The following is a 20045-nucleotide window of genomic DNA, read 5'->3' as shown; positions in this document are numbered from 1 at the left end:
AACTATTAATTACATGTGTTCCAGTATAACTCTGGATTTCAGCTAGAGATTATTTTGTAGGGAACGTCATAAATAGCGCTGACAGCTTAGGCAGTCTTCGGAACTACAATTGAAGACGGAATTACGTCATTTTGTAGTTCCACAGTATCGGCATATGAACACAATAAATATAAATTACAGGAAAGGTGGACGAAAGTTGTTAGACTCTCTTCTCAATCGGAGTCTTTCATAGTAAACAACATACTTATCAGCAGTGCACATACGCCCCAGGAGTTGACACGCACACAAAGGAAAAATAGTGCCGCAGAAGAATCGCGGTGGATAAAACATCCTGCATCTCGAACCTCGGTGCCTCCCCTTAGTCTCAGGAGAGACATAGAGGTACCGACGGAAAGGTGAGCAGCTGCTTTTTTCAATTATACCTCTTTTTAATGGCACTACCTGCCCAAACGTACTGCTAAAGTAGCGATGGATTTCTGACACAATAATATTTCTTACAAACTTGCTCATTTGGGCAGTGTACTAACTAACAGCTAGGAAGTAAAATCGTATTTTGGGAATAAGAATATACGAACCCCCTGGATAATAATATGTAAGATTGCCATAGAGAAATATATTTTGTGAATTATGTGACTTTGGTCTTTCACTGGGACAGATCACCGATTGATTCACTGTGTTGGAGTGGAAGTTGGGTGACAAAAAACAGTCAATATAGGTTGACATGGATACTTGCTGAATAAGGAGTTACATGGAATGTCTTTCTTTTATCTGTTTGCACCTGTCTCCACAGTGCGGGCCTCCTTGTCCTGAGCTTTGTCCAGGCGAGGTGAGGTCTTTTCCCCTGTCAAATTAGATGAGGAAAGTATTTGATATCCTACATAAATTGTTTCAGAGAGCGCTGGAGTTTGATATACACATTTTAATTAAATGTATGTTTTCCTCACAGATGGTCTTACATCTACTGACAAGGAGGACTAGGTAATCACGGTTGGTACAGGTGTATCGTTACCAACATTTATTATTTAATTAATATTGTTTATTTGTTCACGTTAATAACAGTAGCAACTTTGTATGAGCAGAGGCCCTGATGAAAGCCGGTGAAAGCCGGGGATGGTTTGCCCACTAGGCAGAAACATATTGGCCCATTTGTTTGACAGTTATTTGGGCACACTGTCACTTGCACTGTTCTAGTTTTTAATTAGGGGGTGTGCCCCGAAAGGCATTAAAATAGGAGTTTTTGAGGACACAGCATTCTATTTTAAGTCACTAGGTTTTGTTTATGTTGCACTGTTTTTCCAATTTAGTTTCTAACCATCAGAAATCAGCCATCATAAGGCGGTTCATAGTTTTGTGTGGACCAGATCTGGTACCATTAATGTGCGGCATGAGGTCTCGATGATCAAGGGACCTGCCGATGCACAAGTGGAACAGCCAGATGATAGGACTGATCACTGAGTCTGTTTGATGGTTATCCACGTTCAGATGGTTATGAATCTTGTCGACCAATTCTATTTTAATTTAGTTTTTTGATGTGTTTTTTTATACTTGAAGTGCTCTTTGAGATTTGCGATAGCTGCAGGAGGAGGGCATCCCTAATACTCACTGATAGGGGTGTAGCAGCTGAGCCGTTCGTGTTGTGCTCATAGACTCCCTGTGTTCGGTTTGGTTTTTCTATATAGTGTAGCTGGGGATGAGAACCAGGATAGGGTCTTTAAACTTTGGATCCCTTTGACCCCTCTTTCTCGGATTGTTAGTATAGGTTTGTATATAATGCCTCATTATATCCGCCCTGCCCCATGAGCCTTCGGTCAGTTCCAGTCTTCATAGTTCCCATGTGCCCATCGATTGATCACCAAAAATATTTAACATTTTGTGACGAAAGTCTGATCAAGCACCAATAAGAATATTTTAAGACAGATAGCATAATCTCCAGATCCCAAATGTCGTGAACCATGGGGAAGGCTCATATTTACTCCTTATTAGGTAAATGGTACCCGAATGACGCTTCTACTCCCCAATCAAGTAGTGTAAGCTGTAGTAAAGCATGGTTAAGTGAACGTCCTTTTGATAATCGATTCAGAAAAGGGGGTGGTGGTGGACAGAGTATCTGAATTAAGCAGAACACTCCTACTCAGTCCAAAGATCAGGGCTTGATCCATCACCGTTTTTTAGCTCACTGCACCATCCCAGCTCAGGACCTGGCTACATGCAAATTAGTCTGTCCCTGGCTCAGTGCATCATGGGGACAGGGCAGACCAAACTACCAAGCCAATTCTTATACTGGAAAGGAAACAAGCTTCCGGGGACCGGTTTCTGGCATTTCAGCAGTCTTCGGCCCGGCTTGCTTGAATCCTGATGGTGTTGTTCATCACCAACCCCTTTTCTGAATCGTTTTTGGCCACTATAGGTGTGGCAGGGTATACTCAGACATGAGTCCCTTGCTCACTGCACCATCAGGATTCAAGCAAGCCGGGCCGACGACGGCTGAAATGCCAGAAACCGGTCCCCGGAAGCTTGTTTCCTTCCCAGTATAAGAATTGGCTTGGTAGTTTGGTTTGCCCTGTTCCCATCATGCACTGGGACAGGAACAGACTAATTTGCATGTAGCCGGGTTCTGAGCTGGGATGGTGCAGTGAGCAAAAAAACGGTGATGGATCAAGCCCTGATCTTTGGACTGGGTAAGAGTGGTCTGCTTAATTCAGACACTGTTCATCACCACCCCCTTCTCTGAATCCTTTTGATAATCGGGCACAATCCGATTGTGGTTATACGTACCGCTCACGGTCTGTATATTGATCCCGAGGCGTCCATGAAATCATCATGGGTTGTGGCATCTCACTACAACGATAGATGCTTTGAACTGAAAATCAGCTCTTGGTTGAGCTATGATCGAGTAAAAAACGAACTCAGTGAAGTATGATCCAGCAGACAATATAATGGAATAATGCTGGTCTTCTATAATGTGGAATGAAAACATTGTAGGGTCTGAGCATGTGAACAGCTCAGTCAAGCAGAAGCACACACTCTACAGATTTCATCCTGGAATCATAACACACTATATTCAAATGTTCAATATCCCAGTCATCAGCCGGAACCTGCTGCTATAGTAGCTGTTTATTATGCCTTTGTGTACAAACAAGGAATAAGATGAGAACGATGATTGGCAAGGCCAAAAGTACCCACCCTCAAAAAATAGGACTGCCTAACTAAATTTATAAAGCATTAATAAAGTTAAAAAAATAATAATTGCTGGACACATGATGACACGTATGCATGGACAGGATGCCATGTTGGAATGCTTTTTGTTTGAGAGAACCTGTTTCCTGCCTTAAGCCTGCCACCTGGCTGGGTCAGAGGGGATGGGGGTAGATGGACCTGGCATTCCTTGCCTGTCCTATTTCCCCTTTGAAGCTCAGTGCTTTATGACCCCTCCCCCTGCTCTGGCGTTCCTGTATAGCAGAGCTCTCTCTACCAGATGGCCTCTCACTGGGTTAGTGTGAGGAAGAACCGGACGTACAATCAGAAACGCTTGCGTTGGACGCCGCGGAACAGTTTCCCCCTTACCTATCCCCGTCTTCTCTCATGTTTCTGCAGAGCTGGACCGGGGATCACTGGCCCTTTAAGGCGTCAGGCTTCCCGGAGGAGACGTGCATGTCACGGGGGGCGGAGTCCTTGAAATGGGATGCCGCCGAGGAAAGTCGTCGTTCGCCAGGACCAACGGCTGCAGAACGCCACGGGAGAACGCTTGCTGGAACCAACTCGGTGTTTCCAGAGGATAGCGCTGAAGACCTGCGGACAGAAGCCGACGCCACGAAGGAGAAGACTCGTTGAGACGAAGAACCCGAAGGCGGAACAGACGGGCAGCCAGACCCTACCTGGCAACGCGTCAACTCGAGCCCGGCCCTGGAGGGACGTGGCTCCACAAGGTACGGGGGCGTATTTCCTCTGTCTGGGGCCGCGCATTGGAGGGGGTCAAGGGAGGGGAAGCTTCAGAGTAAAGGGGCCAGTTGCCGGCGTAAGGTTATAGCACACGCATGTTCACTGGTGATGGTCGAGGTGACAGCTCCCCACACTTTCCCTGCTCCCGCGTCCAAATACGCTCCGGAATAGTCCCCTTACAGAATTCTTTTTGTTTCCTTTTTCTTCTGGGTAACGGTGATCTACGGCCAACATCAATCTTGACCCAAGAAACCATACCGTTAGGAGTCTAATCGAAGAGGCCAAACCGACTACAAATACCAGAAGGCTTTGCACCGGAAGAGTGCTGTGTTCCTTATTTCAAGAGACTGTTCTTGTAAAGAGATTATAAGCGACTTGCTTTCTAGTAGAAACTCCTTGTTAAGAATAAAAACACTAAACTAGAGGTTATCGAGTCCTGGTCTGCTTCTGCACCACCCCACACCTGGTGTCAGAAGTGGGATTTTAGGCGCCTCCAACATTGAAAACCTCATTCAACAGTTAATTTGGGGACAGGAAAAACTAGAATGGGTAGTGGAAAAACAAACGTCCTCTGCCAACGCTGACCGGGAACTTATAAAAGACGGACTGGCAAATCATGCTGACCAAATGTTAAAAGTGGCTGACGACCGGAGAGAGCTAACCACCCAACTACAAATACGAGCAGGTACTGGTCCTAATGTTTCACTCCAAAAGTACACAGCTGGAGAGGACCCCGATGCCTTCCTTCTCAATTTTGAAAGGGCGGCACGAGCCTCTGGGTGGCCCGGAGCTAAGTGGCCTTTCTTCCTTGCTCCTTTTCTAACCGGAGAAGCCCAAGCTGCTTACCAAGTGGCTAACCCTAATGGCAATGCCTCCTATAAGGAAATTAAAGACCTTATCCTAGACCACACGGGTATGGATGGTGAGGCCTATAGGGTAAAATTCAGAAAAGAGAGGGGTACGTCATCCGACAACCCAAAAACATTGTATTTCAAGTTAAAGGGAGCTGCTGATAAGTGGTTGCAGCCTCATAAACATGCCAAAGACGAGATCATGGCGATGATATATTTGGAGCAGTATCTAGAGGCTCTCCCGTATCCTATTCATAGGTGGCTTAAACAACACCATCACCTTAGCCCAGAACAAGCTGTAGAGATGGCCACAACATTTTACAGAGCACAACCTAGAGCCTTACCTTGGGACACAGAAAACCCCCCAAAAATCACAGCTGGTCAGGGTAAACCAGAAAAGAAACCTCTGAAGCCAAACCTGGAGCCTGTGAAGCCTAGACCTTTTAAGTTAGACCCTCCTCCATTACGTAACCCACAATGCTTTGAATGTGGAGAATGGAGCCATACTGCTAGGAACTGTCCCAGGAAGAGACCGCAGGAAGAACCTATGGACATTGGATGCATACCACGTTCCATTTTGTATTCATCAGAACTGGGTCCTAGTTTTCACGTAAGTGTACAAGTGGAAGGGACAACAATAAAAGCTCTCCTTGATTCCGGGTGTAAACAGTCCGTCATCTTCGAGTCATTGGTTCCTCCTTCCAAGGGTGTAGTGAGCGGAACAGTACCTATCAGGTGCGTCCATGGGGATGTAAGGGCCTATCCTTTGATAGAAATTCCAGTGCTCCTTCCTACGGGGCAGACCTTGGATGTTAGGCTTGGGGTTGTCCCTACCCTCCCAGAACAGATGATAATAGGTCAGATAACCTGTCCTTCCTGTTCCTCTTGCAGGAAAGACTACAAAAACACCCGTTGCCACAACGTTCCAAACTCCTTACTCATGACCCTTGGCTTCTAGATACAAGTTTTAGATATGCCCAGAAAAATTACCCAACCCTTCGACCAGCTTGGGAGCAGGCAGGGCGACCCTCTTCCTCCTACCCTTCTTTTGTACTACAGAACGAATTGTTGTATAGGGTAGGGAAACAGGGAGATACTCCTCAGTTGTTAGTACCTCAAGCATTTAGGGAACGAGTTCTTTTTTTCGCACACTCTCATCTCTTGGCAGGGCATAGAGGAGCGCAAAAGACCACACAAATGTTGTTACAACATTTTTACTGGCCAGGGATATTCTCACATGTCACAAAGTTCTGTCAAGAGTGTTAGGTCTGTCAGAGAAAGAACCCATATACACCCCCAGCAGTTCCCTTGCAACCTCTTCCAGTTATAGGCAACCCTTTTGAAAGGGTTGGAATGGACCTTTTCGGGCCCCTTCCACGCACAAAAAAGGCCTTGTATATGCTCTGGTAGTAGTGGACTATGCGACCAGATATCCGGAAGCCTTTCCATTAAGAACCCCTACCATCCAGAACATTTCAGAAAAATTGATGGAACGGTTTTCTCGCGTTGGGTTCCCTAGGGAAATCCTCACTGATCAAGGAACCCCTTTTGTTTCAAAATTGATGAAACAAATATGTAAAACGTTAGACATCTCCCACATCAAAACATCCGTATATCATCCCCAAACGGATGGTTTGAGTGAACGTTACAACGCCACTTTAAAGCTAACCCTAAAAAAACTCTTATCTGTAGAGGGGAGAGAGTGGGACATGTTACTTCCTCTTGCTTTGTACGTGATACGGTGTCAAGTACAATCTAGTTTAGGATGCTCTCCCTTCCAACTGTTATATGGAAGAGAACCCAGAAGTCTCCTAGAAATAACTAAAGAGGTTTGGGAACAAGAAAAGGAGGAAGAAACAAAATCGTTTCTTGACTATACCAGGGGTCTACGTTCCAAATTACACAAACTAAGAGAGTTTGCTGATTCCAATTTGGAAAAAGCCCAAACTAAACAGCAAATACTCTGCAATAAAGGGAAGAAGTGGAGACAGTTATCTGTGGGTGACTGGGTCTTGGTTATGTTGCCTTCTGCCATAGGAAAACCCAGATCTGGTTGGCAAGGTCCCTATAAGGTGACAGAAAAGGTCGGACTTACGTCCTATAAGATACAAATCACTCCCAGAAAGTGCCAACTTTACCACATAAATCTTCTTAAGAAATGGCTAGGTCCTCCTCCTCAAGACGTACAACACGTCGAATATCTCTCTTCTTCCACCTCTACACTCAACCAGCTGGTCATTGATCCAGAACTAACCAAGGATCAGGAGAACACCCTGCAGAATGCCTTAGCCCCTTTTGCACACATCTTCTCTGATTTACCAGGAAGAACCTCCCTAGCAGAACATACCATCACCACTCAGCCAGGAAAAATCATAAAACAAAAACCGTATAGAATACCAGCTGCTAGAAGGATGGCGATTGAGAAAGAAGTAGAAAACATGCTAGACTTGGGTGTTATCAAACCCTCAACCAGCAACTGGTCTTCCCCTATTGCATTAGTGCCAAAACCGGATGGGCCTGTCCGCTTTTGCATTGATTTTCGCGCTGTGAATTCCATTTCAAAGTGTGATTCCTATCCCATCCCTAGGGTGGACGAGCTGATAGAGAAACTAGGAGAAGCCCAGTTCATTACCACGCTTGACCTTACTAAAGGTTATTGGCAGGTGCCACTTAAAGAGGAGGAGCAAGAAAAGACCGCTTTCGCTACTCCCAACGGCCTTTACGAGTTTACGGTCCTTCCCTTTGGGTTGCATGGGGCGCCTGCTACTTTCCAACGATTAATGAACCAGGTATTGCAAAACCACCAGCAATATTCCTCAGCTTACCTAGATGACATAGTCATCTTTAGTCCTGATTGGGAGACTCATCTCCAACACTGTACCCAAGTGTTTGCCGCTCTTCAAGCCGCTGGCTTACATGTGAACGCAAAAAAATCAAATGCCGGATTTAGGAAGGTGAAATACCTAAGCTATCTTTTGGGTAACGGAGTCATAGAACCCCAGTCAGAAAAGGTGAAAGCTATAGTAGAGGCCCCTTTTCCATCTACAAAAAAAGAAGTTAGGGCGTTTCTGGGGCTCCTTGGATATTACAGGTGTTTCATTCCCCAATATTCAGAGCTAGCAACACCTTTAACGGATTTACTACAAAAGCATATCAAAAACAAGGACCTACAACAACCCACACCTGCTGCTAGGAAAGCCTTTCAGGACTTAAAGAAAGCCATGACTTCTGCCCCTGTTCTCCGCTCACCTGATTTTTCACAACCCTTCCTACTACACACTTTCTCCGAACATGGTCTAGGTGCCGTGTTGTCACAAACTGCGCCAGATGGCATTGAACATCCTGTCATTTTCATCAGCCGGAAACTGTTTCCTAGGGAGCAAAGATATCCTATAATTGAGAAAGAGTGCCTAGCTATTAAGTGGGCCATTGAGAAACTCCGTTATTATCTGGAGGGTGCCCATTTCCTACTTTTCAAGGACCATGCCCCTTTACAATGGATGAGTCGCAATAAGGGAAACAATCCGCGCATCCTCAGGTGGTTCCTCTCGTTGCAACCCTTCTCATTTGAAGTTATCCACCGTAAAGGTTCTGAGAACAGTTTCCCCCTTACCTATCCCTGTCTTCTCTCATGTTTCTGCAGAGCTGGACCGGGGATCACTGGCCCTTTAACCCTTTCGATGCTGATGACGAGCTGAGCTTGTCATCACCCACGGGTGTCGTGTGCCGATGACGAGCTCAGCTCGTCATAGTGCCACTAAAATGGCATTTTCCAGCACAGGGGGGGAAAACGCCCAGCAGCCATGTGGTTAAGGCGTCAGGCTTCCCGGAGGAGACGTGCATGTCACGTGGGGCGGAGTCCTTGAAATGGGATGCCGCCGAAGAAAGTCATCGTTCGCCAGGACCAACGGCTGCAGAACGCCACGGGAGAACGCTTGCTCGAACCTACTCGGTGTTTCCAGAGGATAGCGCTGAAGACCTGCGGACAGAAGCCGACGCCACGAAGGAGAAGACTCGTCGAGACGAAGAACCCAAAGGCGGAACAGACGGGCAGCCAGACCCTACCTGGCAACGCGTCAACTCGAGCCACGGCCCTGGAGGGACGTGGCTCCACTAGGTACGGGGGCGTATTTCCTCTGTCTTGGGCCGCGCATTGGAGAGGGTGAAGGGAGGGGAAGCTTCAGAGTAAAGGGGCCAGTTGCCGGCGTAAGGTTATAGCACATGCATGTTCACTGGAGATAGTCGAGGTGACAGCTCCCCACACTTTCCCTGCTCCCGCGTCCAAATACGCTCCGGAATAGTCCCCTTACAGAATTCTTTTTGTTTCCTTTTTCTTCTGGGTAACGGTGATCTACGGCCAACATCAATCCTGACCCAAGAAACCATACCGTTCGGAGTCTAACCGAAGAGGCCAAACCGACTACAAATACCAGAAGGCTTTGCACCGGAAGAGTGCTGTGTTCCTTATTTCAAGAGACTGTTCTTGTAAAGAGATTATAAGCGACTTGCTTTCTAGTAGAAACTCCTTGTTAAGAATAAAAACACTAAACTAGAGGTAATCGAGTCCTGATCTGCTTCTGCACCACCCCACAGTTAGCCACTTATCACTTCATCAAAGCAGCCTGGCTAATCCTGTTAACTGTGACCAATCAGGGAAGACCACAAGAAGGCGGAATTCTTTCTTACAGCCAAAAAAGTCTTATAACTTCTTTTCTGTATACTTTAAGATACATTCAACAATGGCATATTATCACTACCATTGTCCTAAGCCCTTGAATAATATGTTCTTAAATTCCTAGTGATGGTTATGCATTAATAAACTATTGCAATTTTATTCTATGTGGCTGGGGATCTACAAAGGGAAAATTGAAATGTGCTATCTCTCCAACACCAGGGCATATATAACATCTTTTATAAGGGCCCTGCTTATAGCTACAGGACCTCCATCCCTGGACACCTCGGGTTAGACTTTAGGGGTCCTGAATGTGCAAACATAATCTAGATCATCACTCCGCAGTGCTGCTGAGTCTATTTTGGGAAGCACTTTACTACATTGGGGAAGTGATATGTGCACAATTTCTCGATCCCCAGGGCATATAAAACTTATTTTATAAGGGCCTTCTCTATAAGTACATTACTCCCCGCCCCTGGGATACTTAGGTGAGACCATGGGGGTACCTACTATGCCAGACTATTGTAGATTATAACTTTTTAAGTGCCCATACTACCAAAGTCGAGTTTAGGCACAAATTACGTTTAGAAGAAGTGATGCAACACAGGGCTGCTTTTAAACTGACCCCAGGCCTCAGTAGTGCACACATGCAAGCACAGAACGGGCAGCTGACCTCTAAACTACTGTGCCCTATTATATACTAGAGACTTATAGGTAGTTTTAATCTCCCTGCCCTATTATGCACTAGGGACTTATAGGGTAGGACACGCCAATCATAGGGGTACACTAACACATAGTGTACCCTAATGTATGTGTTTGTTTTCACTGTGTTTCAACACAGCACTGGTACTGGGCCTGGACCGAGCCACCAGTATCAGTCAGAAAAAAACGGTGGTGCACAGGGCACAAGGATAACTTTGCAATAATATATCAGACCAAATGTAAAAATAATCTGCAAACAGCATCAGGTCTGAGATGCATACGTTCGGTTGAATAAATATCAAGATACAAACCATGAAGCCTGCGATCTGAAACAAAGACTAACCCTATATCACAAGACATAGCTGCTGATATCTTAAAGGGTAAGCCGACTGCTAAATGCTTGTGCTCAGCAAAAATGTTTCTTAGTATGTATACCAGGGGAGAGGGAATGTTTGATAACTTATTAACAGTATTACTTTAATGATTACTTAGGATGTGAAGTTCATGGTTAAGTAGCATCATTACAAGTACAAACTGAGGTACAGTAAGTAGCAGTGTCCACTTTCCTTACCCAAATGTCTGTCCGCTCATCGATTACACACTGACTTTCTACATTAAAGAGCTCTGGCGCCCGGTAGGAAATGGTACAGCGCTGGGAGGCCCAATCCTGCAAATAAGAGAAACAAGCTTATTGCTCACACATGGAGCAGAAAGGCCACAGCCCTGAGCCTCAACACAAGTACAAACACATGGGACATGGAGGGAAGAACATCTCTCATCAAAACCTTCAGAACCACTGTCAGCGCTGTGTGAGTGGAGCCTAGGAAAGGCACTACCTCTATGGGGTAATATCTGTGTGGCAACGATGTACATCAGGGGCACACAGAGGGCACTGGCTCTACAGTACGATAGCTGCAATGCCAGAGCTGTATGACTGGACACTAGGAAGGAACCACCTCACCGGGGTGATACCTGTGTGGCAGTGATGTACGTCAGGGGCACATGAGGGCATAGGCTCTACAGTACAATAGCTGCAATGCCAGCGCTGTAAGACTTGAGCCCTAGGAAGGTGCCACTTCTATGGGGTGACACCTGCGTTGAAGTGATGTACGTCAGGGGCATGTGAGGGCACAGGCTCTACAGTACGATAGATGCAATGCCAGCGCTGTATGACTGGACACTAGGAAGGAACCACCTCACCGGGGTGATACCTGTGTGGCAGTAATGTACGTCAGGGGCACATGAGGGCATAGGCTCTACAGTACAATAGCTGCAATGCCAGCGCTGTATGACTGGACCCTAGGAAGGCACCAGCTCTATGGGTGATACCTGCGTGGCAGCAAAGTACGTCAGGGGCACATGAGAGCACAGGCTCTTCAGACCGATGGCTGCAATGCCAGCGATGTACGACTGGAGTACTAGTAATATGCAAAAGAAACAATTGATGACCGGAATGCTGGACAATGCAAACATTCACCCCTAGTCACAAGGATCTGGGTTTAATCCATTGTTCTTTTGCGCACCACACCTCCCCAGTTTGGACCCAGCCATATGCAAGTATCAGTCTTGACCCTGTTCCTTGTGGGAAAAGTCGAGCCCGAACTGCCAAGCCAGTTCCTCCCTGGATCGGAAACAAGCATACTGGGACCAGTTTCAGGGCATCACCCTACATCAGCCAGACTAGCTTGAATCCAGTGGTGTAGTGAGCACATGACCCACGTCTTGACACACCCTTCCCACTTAGGGTGACATATGCAAAAGAAACAATTCATGGACAGAATGCTGGAAAATGCAAACATTCACCCCCAGTCAGAAGGATCTGGGTTTAATCCATCATTCTCTGTTCATCATCTCCTTGTGTTTGCCTGGGTCCCTTGCTCACTTTGCCAGTGGATTCAAGCTAGCCTGGCTGATGAGGGGTGTCACCCCCAAACCGGTCCCAGGATGCTTATTTCCAGTCCAGGGAAGACACAGCTTGGTAGTTCGGGCTGGACTGTTCCCATGAGGCACAGGTTCAGACTGATTTGCATATGGCTGGGTCTGAACTGGGGTGGCGGAGTGGGCTAAGGAATGATGATGGATTCAACCCAGATCAGTTGACTGGGGGTGAGTGCTTGCAATGTTCAACACTCCATCCATCATCTCCTTGTGTTTGCTTTGTTCGCCCTATGTTGGCATGGTATGCCCAGACATGGGTCCCGTGCTCTTCATGCCACTGGATTCAAGCTAGCCTGGCTGATGAGGGCTGTTGGCCCGAAACCGGTCCCAGGATGCTTGTTTCCGGTCCAGTGTGATAGCTGCAATGCATTCGCTGTGCGAATGGGCACATGGAGGGGAAAGGCCATGTGGTAGAAAATCTACGGCGCTATCACTGTGCGACAGGGACGCAGTGAGGGGACAGAATCTATGCAGCAATGTCAGCAATCCCGTCAATAATAAAGGACACATCTTTAAGTGGCATAGGGATAGGACAAGTGCCACAGTGTGATACACGTGGTGTCAGCACTGTAATATACAGGCACAGACAGGGGACGGGCTGAATGGTATGAAAGTTGCTGCAGCAGAGCTGTTCAATGTAGGCACAAGGAGGGTGGAGAAGTGTGGCTCAGGGGTTAGAGGCGGCAGACCTGGAGCTTGAGTTCGGCCCGGGACCAGGGTTCAATTCCCCGCCTCGGCGGGTCTTGGGCTCAAAAATTCCACGGACTCGTTAATTCTCGCTCCGGTGCCTTCTCGACTCACGGGTTCACACTCTGCGACTCTGGGCAATAGCTTGCTTAATCTCCACAATGGCCCCTCGCGGTGGGATGCCTGGCTTTCACCTTGTGGATACCCTGCCAGGGTATCTCACAGGGGAATACCAGGACGGGTTCCCTAAGCAAGCGCTGAGATGCCCCAGGGTAAGTCGTGCGCTATATAAGTTTCATTCATTTCAGTTTCATTCATTCATTTCATTTCATCATTTCATTAAGTGATCGTTTGATAGCTACAGAACCAATGCCACAAGAGCCAGCACTATACTCTAGGGCACAGTGAAGGGACAGACTCTGTTGTACCGGCATTGCTAGTGCCATACAAAGGGCAAAGGAACTGGCCCCGCTCTGTGATACGATATCTGTAGGTCCAGCCAAAGGTCTGACACCTGCAATGGCAGCACTGTAAGATGCAGGCCTGAAGAGAAGAAAACCTCAATGTCGTGATCCATGCAGGACAAGCTCTGTGATACGATATCTGTAGGTCCAATAGCAGCTCTGTAAGATGCAGGCCTGAGGAGAAGAAAACCTCAATGGCGTGATCCATGCAGGACAAGCTCTGTCAGACACCAGCTCTCCTGGGAGATGAGCTCAGCGTTACAAAAGCCTCCTGAGATGGGGCCACAAGGAGGAGGCAGGCTATCCTCTGAGGTATCTGCTGAGCCAGTGCTGTTCAAATGGGCAGAGAGGGGTGACGAGGAAGAAGCCCTAGGCTGTGATACCTTCATTATCAGTGTTTTACTAAAGAGGAATGGGGAGCAGACAGGGCCAAAGGGGTGATACATGGAAAGTCAGCTCCGTAAGAAGTGGGCGATGGACTCCCCAGTTTTAACACCCCTGGGGCAGCGCAGTGCTGGACTGGCCGTAGCGGGCACCAGGTGTTTCCCTGGTGGGCCAGAAGTGTGGGAGCTGGTTTTACCAGTGGGGTCGTTGTTGCTGGGGCCGGTTTTGCAGCAGTGCTGTAAAATCAGCCCCTTGTAACAAAAGCGCAGTACAGTATTACATCTGCTGTGACAGGACCGTCTGATGGGGCAAAATGAGGGAACAGGTCTCCCACCGCAGTTCAACAGAGCCAGTGCAGGGTCTATGGAGCAACACCTGCAAAGCTAGCGCTGTATGAGGCCGAGTGCCACGTGCCATCGCTGTGCTGTAGGGGAACAGGGACACATGCTGTAAGGTATGGGAACAAGGAGAGTGTAACTCTGCAGTGCGGTGCTGTATGACGGGGCACAGGGAGGGGTCGGCCTACAGGATACCTACAGTGCCAGTGATGTCGGGTCAGCCCAAGAGTGAGGACTCACTCCAGTATGATATCTGCAATGCCAACGCCTAATGACAGGTGCTTTGGATGGGTATATGAGGTATAGTATTATACCCGCCCTGTCAGCTGTGAGATGTCTCAGAGAGGTAGCCACACCCTGTGATAAGATGGCTCCAATGTCACAGTTGAGAAAAAGGGGGCACATGGGAGGTAAGGCCTTTGTGGTAGGACAAGGTGCCATATTGCAGTGGGAAGGAACAGACTGTACTGAAGATACGGGATATAAGTAGGGGGTTGTACCCAACTAATGTCACTGGGACCTGGGTGATCAATGCGTTAAGAAGGAAGAGTCCCAGTAATCAAAGGACAATATACAATACAGAAACTATAATAAACAAATCACAAAAGAAGTCTATTCACACTGTTTTAATCACAATGTGAATGGTTATAACAAGTATATAACGTATATTGACATTTGAAAAATAATTCATGAAGTGCCCCAAAGAAATAGAAGAGCAAGGGATGGGGAAGTGTTCTTGTGAGGAAATAGTGGAGGGAGGAAGAAGGAAAATTTTCTCGTGACAATTAAATCAAACAATTGGCATTACTCGTCCATATTACACAATACGTGTAGGAATGAGGACCGCAAAGTTCAGATTATTATTTCAAAAGAACAGCATACTCCAACAAGTTCAATAAATGAAAGGTCAGGGCGTGGAGTTGGTGATAAGGGTGGTTGTCGACGTTTCGACCCTCTATTGCGCAGGTAGGTTTATCCTTGCTGTAGGGTCTTCATCAGGACGGGGGAAAGGGGGACACACCTATTCAATGTAGAATATATGAATTAAAATACGGAATTGAATCCCAAATTAGTTTCAAAAAAAGGAGGGAAAGCACATCAGTAATCACATGAGGTGTAGGGAAGAAAGCAATTCTTGCGACATAGAATTCATAAGCCACATATATAGATGTCCGTGACTTCACTTAACTCAATACGTATTAGATTCATATTATACAAATGAGTAAATATGCACTGACTAGAAGTACTATCTAGAAGTACTATGGAGGAAAGACGGAGTGTTGCCAGTCCGAAACCGCAGCAACCGGACAGCAAAAACCAAGGATTCAAGAGTTCGACTAACAATTAGTCCGTAGCAGTATGGAAGACTCACCATAAAGAGGCATAAAATCAGATCGTAGTGCCATGTCCAATTAGATCGTCGTTATAGTGAAAGAGCTGTTGATAGTCAAAAAAACGGCAAATCACTAAACACTTGCCCATGTACAATAAATTGACGAATATTATACTGGGATTAACGTATACTATACTCGGATAATAGAGTAACAAAGGGGCTTACCACAAATTAATAGGGTAACGACCCCAAATAGTGCGTGTTCTGCTGACCCAATGGATAGAGTCGAGGCTGAGAAATGTAAATACAAAGGACCCCGAAGTTAGCAGGTGGAGAGATGCTAATGGTACCACCACGTATTGAAAACAATGTCCAACAAGTAGAACTCACCAAAGGAACACGGTCCTGTGGCGATCGTGGCGGGGTCGGGCTGGTGCACAAAAGTGCTACGTAAGTAATTCTGAAAAAGGTTTAAAAGACCAGAGTCTCAGTAAAAGGGCGAGTGGTTTATGCAGTGCCCATACGATTAAACTGAAACGGACGGCGGGACTCACCAGGTAGCAACGATCGGGAATCGATCTTGCGTGCTGGGGGTCGCGTAACTAGGTCCGGATCAGTCGGAAACTGCTTCGTGGCATCAACTGCAATGACAGTAAAGGAGATAATATAACAGAACCGCCTCTCGCGGTGTACTTCATTACGCAGTTATCTAGAATCTGAACGGGGCGCTTACCGGGTTGGAGTTAGTCCTGTCCCGCAACGAGCATAGATCGCAATGGCGATGCTTCGTTCCGGGTTAAGGTATATCCCCATGACAACGGAGTCACGTGGTGCGAAGATACAGCATACTACATACAAGTCGCACATGAAGCCTTGGGTGGGGGCTCAACACTACAACACCCACAGAGACAGTGCTGTACAGTGGGCACAGGGAGGGCTGAGGCTCAACACTACAACACCCACAGCGACAGTGCTGTACACTGGGCACGGGAGGGTTCCAGCTCAACAGCACAACACCCACAGAGACAGTGCTGTACACTGGGCACAGGGAGGGCTCAAGCTCAACAGTATAACACCCACAGCGACAGTGCTGAACGATGGGGCATCGGGAGGGCTCCAGCTCAACAGCACAACACCCACAGCAACAGTGCTGTACACTGGGCATCAGGAGGGCTCAAGCTCAACAGCACAACACCCACAGCAACAGTGCTGAACGATGGGGCATCAGGAGGGCTGAAGCTCAACAGTGCTGTACACTGGACAAAGGGAGGCCTCAGGCTCAACAGCACAACACCCACAGCACAGTGCTGTACACTGGGCACGGGAGGGCTCAAGCTCAACAGCACAACACCCACAGTGACAGTGCTGTACACTGGGCATCAGGAGGGCTCAAGCTCAACAGCACAACACCCACAGCAACAGTGCTGAACGATGGGGCATCGGGAGGGCTGAAGCTCAACAGTATAACACCCACAGCGACAGTGCTGTACACTGGGCACAGGAAGGGCTGAGGCTCACCAGCACAGCACAGACAGCGACAGTGCTGTACACTGGGCACAGGGAGGGCTGAGGCTCAACAGCACAACACCCAAAGCGACAGTGCTGTACGATGGGCACGGGAGGGCTCAACAGCACAACACCCACAGAGACAGTGCTGTACGATGGGTCATCGGGAGGGCTCAGGCTCAACAGCACAACACCCAAAGCGACAGTGCTGTACACTGGGCACAGGAAGGGCTCAGGCTCAACAGCACAACACCCACAGAGACAGTGCTGCACGATGGTGCATGGAAAGGGGACAGGCTCTTTGGTAGTGCAAGCACTGCCCGATCTGCCATTCAAAAATTACATTGATGGGGTACAGTGAGGAGATAGCACTCTGCAATAAATAATATTGTGGAGAAAAAAGTAGACTGTAAAAGGGCTGCGTCGACAAATGTCTACTGAAAAAACTGAATTGAAAAAAAATTGTGGAAAAAGGAAAGCAAAATATGTTGTGCCTTATAAGGCAAAGGTAGCAGGGGCAACGGGCACCCTCCTGCTGGAGTAGAGAGGATTTACAGAGAGGTGGGCAACAGGCAGGGACGAGTAAGGGGCTTTTAGGACTCAGTCAAAGGTGGTAATAAGAGAGTTGGTAGGGTTCAGGGACTGGCCGCGTTCAGCGGGTAGTTAGGGGCTTTTAGGATTCCGTGAAGGGTGGAAGTAAGGGGTTAGTAGGGTTCAGGGAATGATAGTGTTAAGTGGGTAGTTAGGGGCTTTTAAGGTGCAGGGAAGGGTAGTGATAAAGGATAGTAATTTTTTGGGGGGTTATGGAAGGTTAGCAATATATGGACAATATATGGAAGTGATGAGTTTTTAGGATTCAGGGTACATTAGTATTACGCAGTAGTAAGGGTTATTTAGGGTTGAGGGAAGGGTAATATTATGGGGTAGTTTGAGGTACCTGCAGTGCCATAGCTTCCCGAGAGTTCACCACCTCGATGCGTGCCTTATTCATTGAGCCCAGGTCCATCAGCACTGGACGGTCATCGTCTTCTAGTAACACGTTGGTGGGCTTTAGGTCCCTGAAAAAAGAACATGAACAGGAAATTACTGAGGAGGCATCAGCCATGCACATACATTCATTCCTTAGTATCCATTAGTATCCATTAGTGAAGTAGTGTGGCTCACTGGTTAGAGGCGGCAGACCCGAGAGCAGAGGACGGCCCGGGACCAGGGTTCGATTCCCGGCGCGGCAGGTTTCTGGACCAGGGTCAGCGGACTCGATAATTCTCTCGCCTCGGTGCCCACTCTGATCAGCGGTCACACTCGGCAACTCTGGGCATTAGCTTGCCTCATCTTCACTAACGCCCCACCAGACCGCCGGGGATGCCTGGTCTCACCCTGGAGATACCCATTAAGGGACCATCTCTCAGGGAAGCCAGGAAGGGTTTTGCAGCGGTCGAAGCGCCTTGGGACCCTACGGGTAAGTAGTGCGCTATATAAATGCCAATACATTTACATTTACATTAATCCAGTTCCTCCTTCTGTTGACTTCAGCCAATCAAAAGCTGTCCCTCTCAAGGTACTTGCCGAGTATTTGAGTCTTCATAGGGAACATGAAACTATGACTCTGAATTTTAGATCTGGCCATAGCTTAACTTGAGTACGTCAATCACCAACAGGGCGTTACCAGTGCCTTGTCTGGATTCACCTTTGTGTCAAGGTTTGAATGGTACATTCCTACCCAGCACACAGACTCTGTGCCCCTCTGTCTGTAACGCCCATTACACAAAAATCCTGGACTTCATGAATAAATACAGGATTTGGTTTGTTTTATTGTCCTCACTCCCCATTATCTTAGGAGAAGAAACCAATGTAGTGAAGCTTCATAAATACTTTGCTGAGCAGCCATGTTTTCAGGGCTTCTTTAAATGGAATATCCAGTTCCATGTTATTGATTTCATTGCTTCAGTCATCACTTCGCGTACACATGCAGCACTGATCCTCCAAAGAGAAGCATTCAGGAACAGAAGCAGCCTCTGCTCGAAGGTCTTGGCCTTCTGCCTAGGGTTTGTCTGGTGTTCCACAGCTTCACTATTCCCCACCAAACCCAGATCGCGTTCACTTGCACACCACGTTGGACAACAGGCTGCCAAGAGTGACCTCTGGCATCCAACACCTGAGGCAGACGCCAACTATTGCATTCAATCTCTTAGGTCCTGAGTGGACGTGTTACTCCGTCGTAACCGTGACAGAGATATAAATACCATAGGATATTATGGGATTTATATTTGGGCAGGATGTATATCAGTCACCTTGTGACGCAGTAACCTGTCGCCCGAAATCTAAATTTGGCCCTTGCATACTCTCCTTCCTTCTGAATATGACCCTGCTATAGAACCTAAATCCATCCTCCTCTACATATCTCCCTCTAAATGCATCAATCCACATCTATCACCTACAGGACAACTGTTCCCCATTCTTCAGGAACTGCACTTTATTCACACAATCCACAAAAACATCATTCTGTGGATTTCAGCCTTTACTGGAAGAACATTATTCACCGGAACATCTTCTTAGGCACTCAGTCTCCAGCCGAGCTCAGAGCCGTGAGAACTGTGCAATTTAAGCCAACATTTTCAGCCTACCTCTATCTACAATGTAAATCTTCAATCTGTGGTGCTAGTGCCTCTCCCTCCACTAGGAACATATCTAGAGGCATGGCCAAAATTAAAAGCATGCGCCCTACCCACCTGAATAACCCCCCACCCCGAAGTCGTATGATAAAACAATCTGCCTCAGAAAAACACAGAAACCACACTCAAAAAGACTAAATGAGAGTAGGCCCTGCTGGATGCTACATTTATTTATTGCATCCAATAAAAATTCACTGGATGCAATAATGATCACATATTTAGGGTGGATGATGTAAAGTCTTTTTTTCCTGTCTGGGACAGAAAACTCCCAGAGTGTTGCGGTGATTGAGGTTTTTGTTTTTCAAATACAAACTCCTACTGTGGGAGTTTGTTTTTGAAAAACAAAAATCTTTCAAAATGTTTGGCATGGATGACATGATTGCTCAGAATATCACTAAAAAGTACCCCCTATAAATACTTTTAGGTTCAAGAGTGAGGGAGAAAAAGAAGCAAAATCACACAAGTCGATACTCCTGTCAGACCTATATCATTTTACGGGAGGCTTACAACAGGCTCAACAACAGGGCGTTCCACAATAATCCTTCTTTCCATACAAAAT

The 20045-nt window shown here is 47.1% G+C and overlaps 1 protein-coding gene across 3 annotated transcripts in view; it reads right to left on the bottom strand.

Moving 5' to 3' along the window:
* Window positions 1-20045, bottom strand: part of STK16 (serine/threonine kinase 16) — a 291111-nt gene that overhangs the window by 56006 nt on the left and 215060 nt on the right. For all 3 annotated transcript variants that reach the window (XM_086954379.1, XM_086954378.1, XM_086954380.1), the window contains 2 exons: window positions 17752-17872; window positions 10736-10831 (listed from right to left, as the gene is read on the bottom strand). In XM_086954379.1, coding sequence (XP_086810505.1) covers window positions 10736-10831; window positions 17752-17872 — 217 coding nt within the window. The remainder of the gene's footprint in view (window positions 1-10735; window positions 10832-17751; window positions 17873-20045) is intronic.

This window comes from Lissotriton vulgaris, chromosome 2_1 (genome assembly GCF_964263255.1).
Source record: "Lissotriton vulgaris chromosome 2_1, aLisVul1.2, whole genome shotgun sequence".
Lineage (NCBI taxonomy): Eukaryota > Metazoa > Chordata > Amphibia > Caudata > Salamandridae > Lissotriton > Lissotriton vulgaris.
The sequence above is the reverse complement of the archived record's forward strand: the minus strand, read 5'-3'. Positions and strand labels throughout refer to the sequence as shown.